The sequence below is a fragment of the Amblyomma maculatum genome, chromosome 1 (genome assembly GCF_055883805.1).
Source record: "Amblyomma maculatum isolate TAMU_Amacu chromosome 1, ASM5588380v1, whole genome shotgun sequence".
NCBI classification, from domain to species: Eukaryota; Metazoa; Arthropoda; class Arachnida; order Ixodida; family Ixodidae; genus Amblyomma; species Amblyomma maculatum.
This window is the reverse complement of record NC_139344.1, coordinates 356,142,274-356,155,041: the sequence shown is the minus strand read 5'-3', so window position 1 is coordinate 356,155,041 and position 12,768 is coordinate 356,142,274. Positions and strand designations below refer to the sequence as shown.

The following is a 12,768-nucleotide window of genomic DNA, read 5'->3' as shown; positions in this document are numbered from 1 at the left end:
CAAAATTCCGGGCAGCAATGAAATCCAGTTTTCGATGTCAGCTGGATTCACACTTGCCGCTTCGCCGTTCACTTGGCGATACGCGATGGCATGCCGAGCACGAAAGCGGCTAATCCAGCCATTCGAGGCGGTAAAGTCATCAATCTCAAGCACATCTGCAATTTCCAATGCTTTCTCGCGAAGAATACTTCCGTCAAAGTTGACACCGGACGCCCTCGCTTGTTTGAACCACTTCAGAAGTGCTTCTTCCAGCTCCCCATGCCTGGCTCCACGGGCCTGTTTTGTCCCTGCGCCGAACACCAACGCGTTGCCTTCAATCTCCTTCCGCTTCGACACGATCGTGTTGACAGTTGATGCTGGCAGTCCGAGGTCATTTGCAATGTCGATTCGCTTCTTTTTCGGATTTGCGTCGACGACTGCCAAGATGTTCAACTTCTCCTTCAAGGACAACGGCTTACGCTTACGAGACGCCATGGCAGCCAGCAAACGACGCAGGAATATAGTGCCTAGAATATACTATAGCAGGAAGGTGGAAATGAGAATCGGTAGCTAATCTATTCGTCCGACCGCAGGGTGGTGGGAACTGATGATGATAGTAGCAATAGTAGTGTCTGGAAGCTTTAAAAGTAGGCAATCATCAAAATAAACCCGCGTCGGCCAAAACAAAGCTGCATAGTCAAACCTGCGGTAGATTAAGAGATAAAAATTTTGACAGGCTTGTGCGTCCCGATTACGCAACCAGAGCTTGTGGCGCTGTTTACCGGCTATAAAAGCAACCAGAGTGGTGCTCGCTTGACTGGCGGAAACCAAGCGATATCGCGAGCGCTTTCTGTTTGCTGCATACAGTGAACGTACTAACTCTGCTAGGAATCGGAGGGACTGGAGGAGGTGGGGTACATCATAGAGTTCCTTACACTAACTAGAGGGAAAGCTGAGGGCGCTGCACTTCAGCCACCATGGGCGCGCTAAGAATCATGGGCCGGTGTGCTACTTGTTGCGGGACAGTCGGTTTTTCTCGGGTACGTGGAGTGGCGTTACTGCGATGTTTCTTTTTCGTCATCCTCATCATTTGAAGGTGCGTACATAGACCGCGAAAACCATAGTAGCGAAGGCGCAAAAGCAGACGTCGCCAATAAATGGTTTCTGTTTCCCGAAATGCCACTAAAAACTTCTTTCAGTGATTGCACAACCATAAATATTTTTGTAACGTTTTTTTATTTCAAAGTTTGCCTATTAAGTGCGAAATATTGGTATTTGTGCTGCTCAAAACTAAGCCAATAGGAGAAAGGACCATCGCTTATATTGGATAAATCTCACACTGGCATTCTGTTTCTCTCTCGTTTTGTAATTTATAGTCACAATATTTAATCTTAGGACATTATTTACGGTAGAACAACGTTTATCTTTGCATTAGTTTTGGCCAAAAGTTGTAGTTCTGCACTCGGTAGCTCACCGGCCCATGATGCTTTGAGCGCCCATGGTGGCTGAACTGGCTGTCTGGAAACTCCATGTAAACTCCCATAGATGACAGCACAGCTTTCCCTCTAGGTAAGAGTAAGAAACTCTATGGGGTACATAGAGGAAAGAAAAGCTAGGAGGAAGCATGACGTCACGCGGCCAGCCTTCGCAAGCCAAGCGTCGATGAAGCCGCTCCCTCCCCCGTTTTTTCGCTCTCCAATGTTTTGACGTCGGTGCGTTTTAGTGCGCACGGCTGTCTGCTGCACCGTGGTCTGCTGGGTGCTGCGCGCGCGGCGGACCCCGCGCGGCGCCGACTCGCGTATTCGCGCGGTAGTAGATATCACCGCACGTTATCACGTGGTCTAACACGTAGGGGCCGACCCGCTCCCATTTATTTTTTATGGCTAGGCTTCACGGATATTGCCGCACGCTCCCTCCTCCATGGTGGGGCAGCGCCGTTGACATGCGACCGCGCCGAGCGGAGCACTGCGGAGAAACCGCCACGGCGGCGACTTACGCCTTGCCAAATCGTTTTCTTCTTTTCGTCGCAAAACGTATTGTTTCGCTAAAGTCTGAACGTATTTACCGGGAAACCGTGCAATCCAGGAACGTATAAACCGGGAAACAAATACATGGAACTCTATGGGGCATTTTTTCGTGCTCTCGATTTTGATCGTATGAACCGGGAAATCGTACGAACCGGGAACGTATCAACGAGGTTCTACTGTAGTAAAAACACTGATGTAGTAAAGATTTTTGCTGGTCCCAGTGACTTTACTATAAAGCGGTTCTACTGTATCTGTAAAGTGAAGGCAGACAACATAGACAACTGTTCTAGAGACAGCTTTTATGGGTGCCATCTTCCTCCAGCTCGACTTTTTGTTTGACTGTCATGAGTAAGGAACTCCAATTGAAGTCTTTTTGGCTCTTTGAGGGAGTGTTTTGCTAAGTGTGCCATCCGGCTGTTGTCCTCTGGCTCAGGTTCTCATCTTGCTGGATATCTCACCAGACCAGTCGATGCTGGACGAGGGCCTTGCCAGGGAGGTTATAAACCGGGTGCAGAAGCTACGCAAGAAGGTCAGCCACTCTTTATAACATTGTGTAAAGTACTAACAGAGAAAACATTCCAATTTTAGCTAAGTAACCTGTGCCTTTTCCTTTAGTTTGTGCCAAATGGCAAATGCGAAGGAAAACCTACCTTGTGAAACATGCAATGATCTTTAGGTGTTTTTTGTTTTGTTTTATTTTGTTCTGGTGTGTTTTTCACAAGCTTCGTCACGAACCTTTACCTATTTCAAGTAATACCGTATTTACTCACATAATGATTGCACTCGCGTAATGATCGCACCCCTGAATTTTGAGGTCAAAATTCCATTTTTTAAATTCCCCGTGTAATGATCGCACCCCGAACATGGAGCCGCCTGGTGGTTGATCTGCAGTCATCCCGCAGCGAATGCATTCCGACGAGTTCCCAACCTAGTCTAGTAACGTTGGAGTTCCCATGATTCCATGCTTTGCGGCGTTCGCCATTTTGCAATTCGGCAGCGTCGTAGCGTGCTTTGTGTTTTTGTGCGAGTTTACGTCATTTCACCATGGGGCGGTATGCCAGTTACACCGCCGCGTTCAAGCTCAAAGCTGTCGACTATGCACTGGAGCATGGCAACCGCGCTGCTGGTAGGCATTTCGGCGTGGACGAAATGAGGATACGCTATTGGAAGAAGCAGCGTGAGAAGCTGATGGCTACGAACAAGACACGGCGGGCTTTCCGTGGACCCAAAACGGGCAAGCTCCCTCGTGTTGAGGAGGCGGTCCTAGAATACGTGAGGGACCTGCGCAAGGATGGTTATGCAGTGTCATTAGAAATGATACAGACGGAGGCGCGCACAACTGCCAGGAAGCTGGGAATCGCCGCAAAGGATTTCCGCGCTAGCTCCGGTTGGACGACTCGCTTTATGCGACGGAATGGACTTTCCCTGAGGCGGCGGACGTCGTTGTGCCAGCGGCTCCCAGCCGCGTATGAAAGCAAAGTGATAGACTTCCATCACTTCGTCACTAGGCTTCGCGAAAAATGCGGTTACCTCATGTCGCAAATTGGAAACGCCGATCAAACTCTACTGACGTTCGACATGCCCCGGAATACAACTGTGAACGAGAAGGGTGCTCGGAGCGTCCTCGTGAAGACGTCTGGCGCAGAAAAACAGTGATGCACAGTCATGCTTGCTGTGATGGCCGACGGGCGGAAGCTGCCACCATACGTGATCTTCAAACGGAAGACTATTCCGAAGGGAAACTTTCCCCGTGGCATCCATATACGTGCACAGATGAAAGGGTGGATGACTGCAGACCTGATGGTCGACTGGATCAAGACTGTTTGGGGAAGAAGACCAGGAGCATTTCTGCTTCCCTCGCTTCTGGTTTTGGACAGTTTTAGGGGTCACCTTGTGGACAGCGTGCGTGCCAAGCTGAAAGAGCTGCGCACGGACATTGCAGTCATTCCTGGCGGCCTGACTTCGCTGCTGCAGCCTCTCGACTTGTCTTAGAACAAACCGTTCAAGGACAACGTTCGACGACTTTATGCTGAGTGGATGGCGATGGGCCAGCATGATTTGACGCCTAGCAGAAAGATTAGAAGGCCATCCGTGGAGATGCTGTGCTCGTGGATCACAGAAGCGTGGAGCAGTATCCCCGACGAGGTAGTGGCTAAGAGTTTTAAGAAGACAGGCATATCTAACGCTTTGGATGGAACGGAAGATGACTTCCTGTGGGATTGTGAAGATGCTCCCAGCGACGACACTGCCGTTTCCGATGAGTCGTGCAGCAGTGAAAGCGAGGATGGCGAGGATTCAGACTTTGATTAGAGTACTGATGAAAAAAAATAAATGGGCATTGTGCACTTCATGTGATGCTTAATGTGCGTGTTTATTGCGAAGGTAAGCCTTACTCAGCTTTTATTTTTGGTTGTAATCGAGATATATGTTCTAAGACGTCTGACCTGCAACTTGTTTGCATTTTCGGTGCTCAAAAATTTTTTGTAGAAAATTTACCCCGCGTAATGATCGCACCCCGAAATTTGCGTCAGTATTTAAAAAAAAAAGTGCGATCATTATGCGAGTAAATACGGTAAGTCCTACTTCGCCAACTAGTTTCACACCGCTTGGACGATATCGGAATTTTCTTTCTATAGTTATGGCAGCAATTCAAGAATACAGCGACTTTGACAGTGGCCTACGTAGTTGGCACTGCACTGTTGGATAAAGTGGTACATTAGAAACACTTCACCTTAAAAATTTTTCTGTGCTGTGGTTTTCTCATTGATAACTAAAATTTTTCTTACCCTCTTCGTTATTCCATTTAGTTTAATTTAATTAAAAATTTAATTGGCCTCAGAATGACGAGTGCACTAACTCCCACAGCAAATAACACTTTTATTTTTTATCTCATTTAATTTGATTTATAAGGTTTAATGTCCCAGAGCAACTAAGGCTATGAGAGATGCCGTAGTTGAGGGCTCGGGATAATTTCGACTACCCAGGGTTCCTTAACATGCACTGGCATTGCACAGTACAAGGTCACCTAGTGTTTCACCTCCATAAAAGCACAGTGGCCATGGCCAGGCTTGAACCTGGATCCCTCGGCTCAGTAGTTGAGCAGCCAAATCACTCAGCCACAGTGCCAGGGCTGTGGTGATACTTAGTGATGCAGTGTGTTTATCTGAAAAGAGCTCAGGCACCATCTGTCATTAAGAAACAACAAGCTGTTAGTATAGTTTTTACCCTAGACACGTAACAAATGACCTTTAAGAAGGCCTCTTTGTTTGAAATGTGTCTCAGTTGAGCGCATCCTTTACAAGCTGTGCACCCTCTTAATACTCTTGTCTAAAGTCCCTTGGCTTTTTGCCAAGTTTTAACATGGCTTGTGGTCACTTTTGCGCTACTATGAAAGCAGCTTTCTATTTAAAGGTCACTTGTAAAACAGAGTGAGAGGTGTTTGTAACTATTTGGCGGTAACCTGGGGTGCGCGAATATGCAAAATTTCGAATATGAATCAAATATGTTTGTTATTCTATTCTTATCCCTATTCGAAAAACTGATATTTGGAATTTCTGAATATTCAAAAATTGCCGAATATATACAGAAAATTTTTGAATTCACCTTAGCTTTCCTCCACTGTGCGCTTCACCGCATGAGTGTGCTGCGGTGAAGCATCCTCAAAACATGATGGGGCCGTTTTGTGAAGACTGCGGAAGAGCGAGTTTACTCCCGACAGTGTGCACAAAGTGAAGAAGTCGAAAGCAGCAAAAAACATCGTCCTTACTTTGGTTTCGTCTCTAATGCAAAAATTTATTATACATGATTTCATCGGATAAAACTACCGTGACGAACTGTTTTTGGCAGTTTCTTCAGGCCTGTTCGATAATTCAAGCTTTCAGCTAATTCGGACATTTTTTTTTCTAGTCCCTTGAAAGCCGAGTCAATTTAAGTTTGCTGTATTCGGGAGCAATATGACAGCTGCACCTGTTTTTATGCAGGTCCTTCCTGTGCAAAAAACTGGTATATGGAATCCTGTGTAAAATTTGTACTGGATTCTTCAGTAGAGCATACACTTCTGTGCAATTCTAGATTTACTTTGTTTGATAATACCATGTGAAGTTGGAATTTTTAGCAGTCAAGCTAGAAGACTGCTTCCTCCTTTGACTTCGTGCTAGGCATGTAGCAAGAATACTTGTTTTTGTTTTATTTCTTTGAGGAAGTTTCTTATGGCCCTGCAACCTATGCCCCCCCCTCATTGGATACATGCCTGTGTCAAATGATACCAGCCTTTCATTCACTGATGCCAGAGTTCTTTTCCCTTCAATTAATGCCGCGATGAACAGGCTCACCTCGTGCCAACGGACGAAGTGGCCGTATTCTTGGCAGTGACACCTGCTGACCACTCCATGGCTGAGGTGATCCGCTCGCACCACTCACTCATAGAGGGTACGCTAAAAGTGCCTCTCAGGACGGGCAGCCCATCTTCTGATGCTGAAGTCATCATTGAAGAGGATCACGAGGTTGGTGGCCACTGTGTTCATCTCCACCTGTATGGCCCTTGCTTGCCTGTGTCGATTGCGATTTTGCGAGGCGGAGTGTTTGTTGCAAAATATTGATCTATGCCATGTGTGTACTATGTGCTTTCTTTAGCATTTGAACAGTGTAGTATATACAAATCATCAATTCAGTGCAAAATGTAGATGGTCTCCTAACTTTGTGCCTGACCTACAGGACATCTTTAGTGAAGGGAAAAAGAAAAGCGCTGAAAAGTGCATTAATTACGCTTGTGCCCTAATCAGCATACCTCCAGTTTAAGCATAGTGTGGTTCTAAGGCCTATCTTGCAATCTCTTGTATGTGTTCAGCTTGCTTGTTCCATTGACATCAAAATGATTAGGGTGTTTCAAAATCTGCTTTTCTGAGAGAGAGGGTATTAGAACTTTAATCATCAATCCTGGGCTGTACATGCCGTGGAGTAGTTGCACTAATATCGCTATTGACGAGTCACTGACTCAATGTTGCTTGTGCTTTATCCACTGCCAAATGCCAGTTAGGGTCTGCAGTTGTGTTCATTGCAATTTTCTACACTAGGAGACAATAATTATTCATGAAAAAAAGCATTTTGCACTTGACTGCATGTTTTTGGCCTTGCGACAGTCATTTCATAATGGTGTCACCCCCCCCCCCCCCTGAAGAATGCTGGTGGTGGTGATGATGTGAGAAAAAAAAGCTGCTGCTTGACGCAATTCTGAAAGCAGTGTTGCTGATGATTTAGAAATAATTTCCGACAGTGACTCTGACATCATTCGTATGATGCATACTGAGGGAAAGCTGCCTTCAGGAGCAGTTTTTTTTTATTGTTGTTATTTTCTAATCAGGAACAAATGCAGGGATATACATATTGTCTTCTTTATTTGAGACTATTTCTATATATAGTACATGTATTCTTTTTCTCTCTTTGTCATTTCCTTTTGTATCCCCACTCCCCTCTGCAATGCGCTAGGACCCTGAGGTTAAAAAAAAAAAATAAATAAAAGTTTTCTGAATCAGAGTTACATAGAAAAAATTACGACTGAAAGAAATTTTGCAATTTCGGCACATTTTTGAGTGTCAATTTGCTTCTTAAAGGGCTAAGTAAACGTGCAAAGCAACTGCAAGGCAGTAGCACCAGCGTTCTTCCTGCCCAAAGTTGTCGCCGTCTGGAAGCGGTGTAGGTACTTAATGAAACAATCATTTTCTGCATTGCAAACAAGGAAGATTTCTAGAAGATGCGGTTGTCTCACTTGGTCATGTCTTGCGCACTGCCATTTTCAGCTCAAAGGCTCTCAGCTGAAGGTTGTGATCACCAAACCTGGTGGTGGTACCCCTGTATCTGGCAAACATATTCAATCCAGGCCCACAGGCAAGCAGGTTGACACACATGCCAGCAAACCAGCGGGTTCGGGTGTACTACCTTACTGCCGGTAAGCACTGCTGTCACATCATGGTTAGCCAGGATGCCCCCTTGGTTTGGAGGAAGAGTTAAGTTAAGGTAAAAATGCTTGCATATCGCTGCTATTTGCCAGGTGCAGTCATGTTGAGAATGATGGGGTAATTTAACTGCATTCTCTTTAAATCGCTAGTTGGGCTGAATGGATGTGTTCATGCTAGACTAGCAATGTTAGGTGCAAAAACATTTTTATTGAAGTTGTGGGATATATCTGGGCCCATTGACTAAAACTGGAGCAGTCTCTATTGGGTCATCAGCAAGCACTAAAAATGACTGCAACTAACTCTTGTCGGCTCATACCACCAGTATTGCACTAGCTGTCATATTCTCTCAAGTTCTGTCTCGTATATTTAGAACTTCCCAGTTGTCATTTGGTTTTGAACATTTTAACGATTAGAAAGTTGGCATGAACACATCATTTGTGCTCCGTATCACTTTTACTAGGCATTTAAAATTACTGCTATTGTTCTCTGCTTTGTATGCATGCACGCATTGGCACCATGTTATGGCAATTTTCAGCAATGTACGTTTGTAGTAGGTGCTGCTCTAGCCTGTCGCATTGGGAAAATAGTTTCAACCAATTTAGTTAGCAAGCCATACATTTTGCCTCTTATCTTGTTGGCTCTGCTGCTTTCGCCTCAGATGCCCGACTTGGGGCCTGTTAAGGACCTAATCCCTCTCTAGCAGCCCAACTGAACGGTGGTCAGTGTTTTCGCATAAGGTGTTTAACCATGTTGACTAAGGTGTACAGGGAGGACATGCTGTGTGGTGTCGCTAGCAGAGCTCAGCATGTTTGCTGATTAAATAGCATGCAGGAAATGCTGAGATGCATGGAGACGCATCATGGAGAAAGTTACATGCTTGCTAATGCTTCATTAAGAATTTGGCAAATTTTCTCGCATATATATATATATATATATATATATGGTTTGCGGAAAGCGGCTTGAATTTTGTTTTACGCATTATGCGCTGTTCTCACATTGCTGCCATAGCCTAGTGCTTGAGCACACGGCCTGAGGAAACTGCACTGTTGTAACGTTTCAGATATGTGAACGTAGAGCTTTGTGGTTCAAGCCAAGACAATGGACTGAAGGCAACTGTATTGCTGGAAAACCCTATTGGCCATAATCTGGTCGATGTACCTAGGCTTGAGCAGCTGGTAAGCTGAAGCTTGTTTTAACTGCATCAAAGCTGTGGGCGCACGCCATGGCTGCTTTCCAGTGTTGTTGATCACATGTACTGTATTATAATTCTGAGCTACTTGAGGTATTGACATGAAAGGCTGTCATACTGAGTGACTTCTAAGTGTGCATATGTAATTACAGGTCTATGCATTTTTGAACACCTAGTTGTTCTCAGAAATCTTTAGCACTATAAAATTTAAGGAATGTTCTGCCTCCAAACTTTCTAAATTGACTTTCACATGCATAATGTGAATGGTTCATGTCTAGCACGCAAGTGCACATCTCAAAGAAGCTGCTGCAGAGCTGCATCCGCTTAGCACTTAAGGCACAGAGTTCTGCATGGCTGCTTTCATTGATCTAGGCCGTTTTTCATGGCCGAGCTGACAAACTATGCGAAGTTAACTTATAAATTAGCTGGCACGTCATGACTACTGAATTAGTTTGTCTGCATGATAGTGAAATAAGAGTATGCACCTTAGTTTGTCTCCATGATAGTGAAATAAGAGTATGCACCAAGAGTACATACCGTATTTACAATTGCAAGTTGACTCGAACTTAAGTAGACCCCCCCTAAATCGCATGTCCAGAAAGAAAAAAGCATACCGGTGGATGCTTTTCACAACAGAAATTTATTGCCTGGCTAGACTACTCGTCCCCACTTCAGATCATGTATTGTGGTGATATATTTTGCGAGCTTGGCCTCCAGCTCTGGATAGCATCCTAATTGTATCCCTCATAAGCATCTTAGCTCGGCATCACAAATGAAAATTTTGACTTGCTGTTATCGCCACTCCTGCATAACCCATTTAGAAGCTTCGAACTTGTAGCCCACTGCGCAGTTGTTTCTTTGCCATAAATGATAGTCGCCCTCTTGAACGCTGTAGTCCATGAGCGCCGAATGCTTTTCGGACTGGTGAGCTCATAACGAAGCATGTGGCCAGACGTCAAGTTAAACATGTGAACTCCAGGCAGCACTAAAGGATGAATGATCAGTGTCGACTGTTCCATCAACCATCGACATTCCCTGGAAGTGCCACCGTGCCACGTGACCCAACGCAGCTGAAAGGGCAAAAAGCTAGTGTATCCACCTTCCGTAAACTATCAACACTTGGGTAGGTGCGTTGTGCGCAATAAAAGTTAAAGCGCAGAGTAACTGAATGTTGAGCTTAGAGCCGTAGAGCAAAACAAACTCACCATAGACTCCCTGATACATTGTCTATCTTGCTCTTATATGTAGTGCCATGTTTTGGTTTTGATTGCAAGCTGACCCCCCCTTGCCCGACTTCAGATTTTCAAATTTTAAAAAGGAGGCTGACTTACGATCGTGTGAATACGGTAATAGAGTGCATAGGTGAAGTACCACAGAGAAAAAATGCAACACAGTGCTGGTTACAACTAGGAGTGTTCTCTAAATAGCTGCATATGCACACATGAAGGCATCTTTTAGGCAGGGAGGAAAAGCAGTGAAAGCAGAGAATGCAGGTAACAAGCTGTGGAGGACTAAACAATTGCAGCATGGCTTGTTAGCGCAAACTATAGCAGAAGTCAAAAGCAGACATTCTTATCGGAAATGCAGACGTACTGTGAACTACGGAATCAGCATGAATTTTTAGCGTGATATTGTTGAAGGCCCTGTTCTCTAGAAAACCTGCTGTCATTAGCATTGTGAGCAAATAAAAAATTCACAGGTGTGGCTCTGGCAGAGGTAATTTGCTCGTGACAGCAAGGTCGCCAAGTGCACGCTTTTGAAGCTCAACAAAATGTAGCAAAGACAAACCCTCGCCTTACTAGGAAAACCAAGACAAAACACAATGACAAAATTCTGGGTTTCTTGTGAGAGAATTCTTTTACATCACAAGAAGATGTAAAAGAAAGTCTCTCAACAATGGGAGGAGACCTGGCTTGTAAAGCTTTAGTCTAGGGTGGGAGCAGCTTTATTATACCTTAAGATACCATGGCAAGCTTAGGTAAACTAAGTATGTGTCCCGTCATGGCTCTGTATTTTTTATTTTTTTTTTGCACAGAGAGGCAGATGTCTGCATCTACAAAGCTTTTTGGGAGCTACAGCTAGTTAAACATGTTTTTTATCGGCCCTACTGCTTTAGTTTTCATTAGCACTCTTATTGTATACATTATGATATATATCATGGCCGAGTCCTTTTAGCATACCGAAAAGCTACCAGTCGTGTCTCACTGCTGCTTTCTTTTCTTTCAGGTATCTGTAGTGTTTGGAGTCACTGGAAAAACAGTGGAAATCTACAAATCTCAAAACAAGTCTGAAAAACTCACGCACTTAACGTCCAACGACTTGAAGGCTCTGCATGGGAACACCCTCTATGCCTACCTTCACTGAGAGTGCATTTCTTAATTTAAGTTATCACGTTTTTTTTTTCACGTAACTTATTCTCTGTTTGCGTGGGTGCTTTAATTGAACAAAACTGTTGTCGAGAAGTGCTTTCATTGCCTTGTCACAAATGGTGCTCGGGAATATAGCTTCATTTCCATGCTTCTCATGTGTTCGTCCTATTCAGTCATCTCAGCAACGAATGCAATTCAAACTCTTTACTCCCGCTCGTGCACAATAAAATCAGTGATGGGGAAATTGAAACAGTAATTTTTATTTTTATATCCTTCAAAATGAATACAAGAAAAACGGTAACAAGGCAGTTGGTAATAACCGGGAAAAAATTGTGGGCCAGGTTTTGTCGGAAAATTTACTGCTGGGCGCTTGGCTGGACAAGTGAAGAGCTTTACAGGCAATGTGGGCTTTTTGCCCTCTCTTGAGCAACTGGACTCGCGCTTGTGAGACAAATTACGGTGGTTATATATTTGTGTTATACCTCTTCTCATCACTTTATCACTCATCCTGACCCTGTTTCTTCCCTTTACCTGGTGCACAGTACTAGGCCAGCTGCTCAACATTTTAGCCGATCTGCCTGCCCTTCCATTCAATAAATACATCTATCTGTTATTTTGCGGGCCACAACACATGCATACTATCTGCGTAGCTTAATGGAGCTAACTCTTTGGCTATAAACCATAACTGTGGCCCGCAACTGTGAAATAAATGAACGCACTGGTTTCAGCTTTCGACATAGCATAATCTGCGCAACGCTTGTGAGAGTCTCAGTGATAATATGGCGGAGACGGCAGGCAGGAGGAAGAAGAAGAAATGAAGTAGAAGTGATGCTTAAGTTAAAGAGAGTGTTCAAGTTTGTAGTATCTGTTGTTTAAGTAAACTTGAAATTTCTCCAGCCAGCACATTTTTACTTTACAAAACCCGACGTTTCGGACCCGGCTCAGCTCTTTCTTCAAGGATGCATGACGCGGGGAAATTTCTGTCCGCAGGCCGCGCACGCACGCCGCGTCCACAAGTAGGCTGCGTACGCAGGCCGCGTCTAGTCACACCGAAACGCAGAGTGACCATTCGGAGCACGTGGTCCGAGAGCCGTTCCGACTGCCCTCAGCAGCACGGAGGCAGCGGTGCGGGGCTAGTAAAAGGTGCGGCAGTGCCCCTTGCGGGAGGCGAGTCGTTTTGCTTCAGCCGTTCCGCTGGTGTGCGCCTCCGTTCGCGCCACTTGATGAGTATTCTAGTTCACTATATTCAA

General features: G+C 44.9%; 1 protein-coding gene across 1 annotated transcript in view; it reads left to right on the top strand.

Annotated features, from left to right (window-relative positions):
* IleRS (Isoleucyl-tRNA synthetase) overlaps positions 1-11,673 on the top strand; it is a 33,589-nt gene extending 21,916 nt beyond the window's left edge. The window contains exons 27-31 of the mRNA XM_084591223.1: positions 2,440-2,535; positions 6,332-6,508; positions 7,802-7,950; positions 9,021-9,135; positions 11,376-11,673. Coding sequence (XP_084447349.1) covers positions 2,440-2,535; positions 6,332-6,508; positions 7,802-7,950; positions 9,021-9,135; positions 11,376-11,513 — 675 coding nt within the window. The 3' untranslated portion in view covers positions 11,514-11,673. The remainder of the gene's footprint in view (positions 1-2,439; positions 2,536-6,331; positions 6,509-7,801; positions 7,951-9,020; positions 9,136-11,375) is intronic.
* The last annotated feature ends 1,095 nt before the right edge of the window (positions 11,674-12,768 follow it).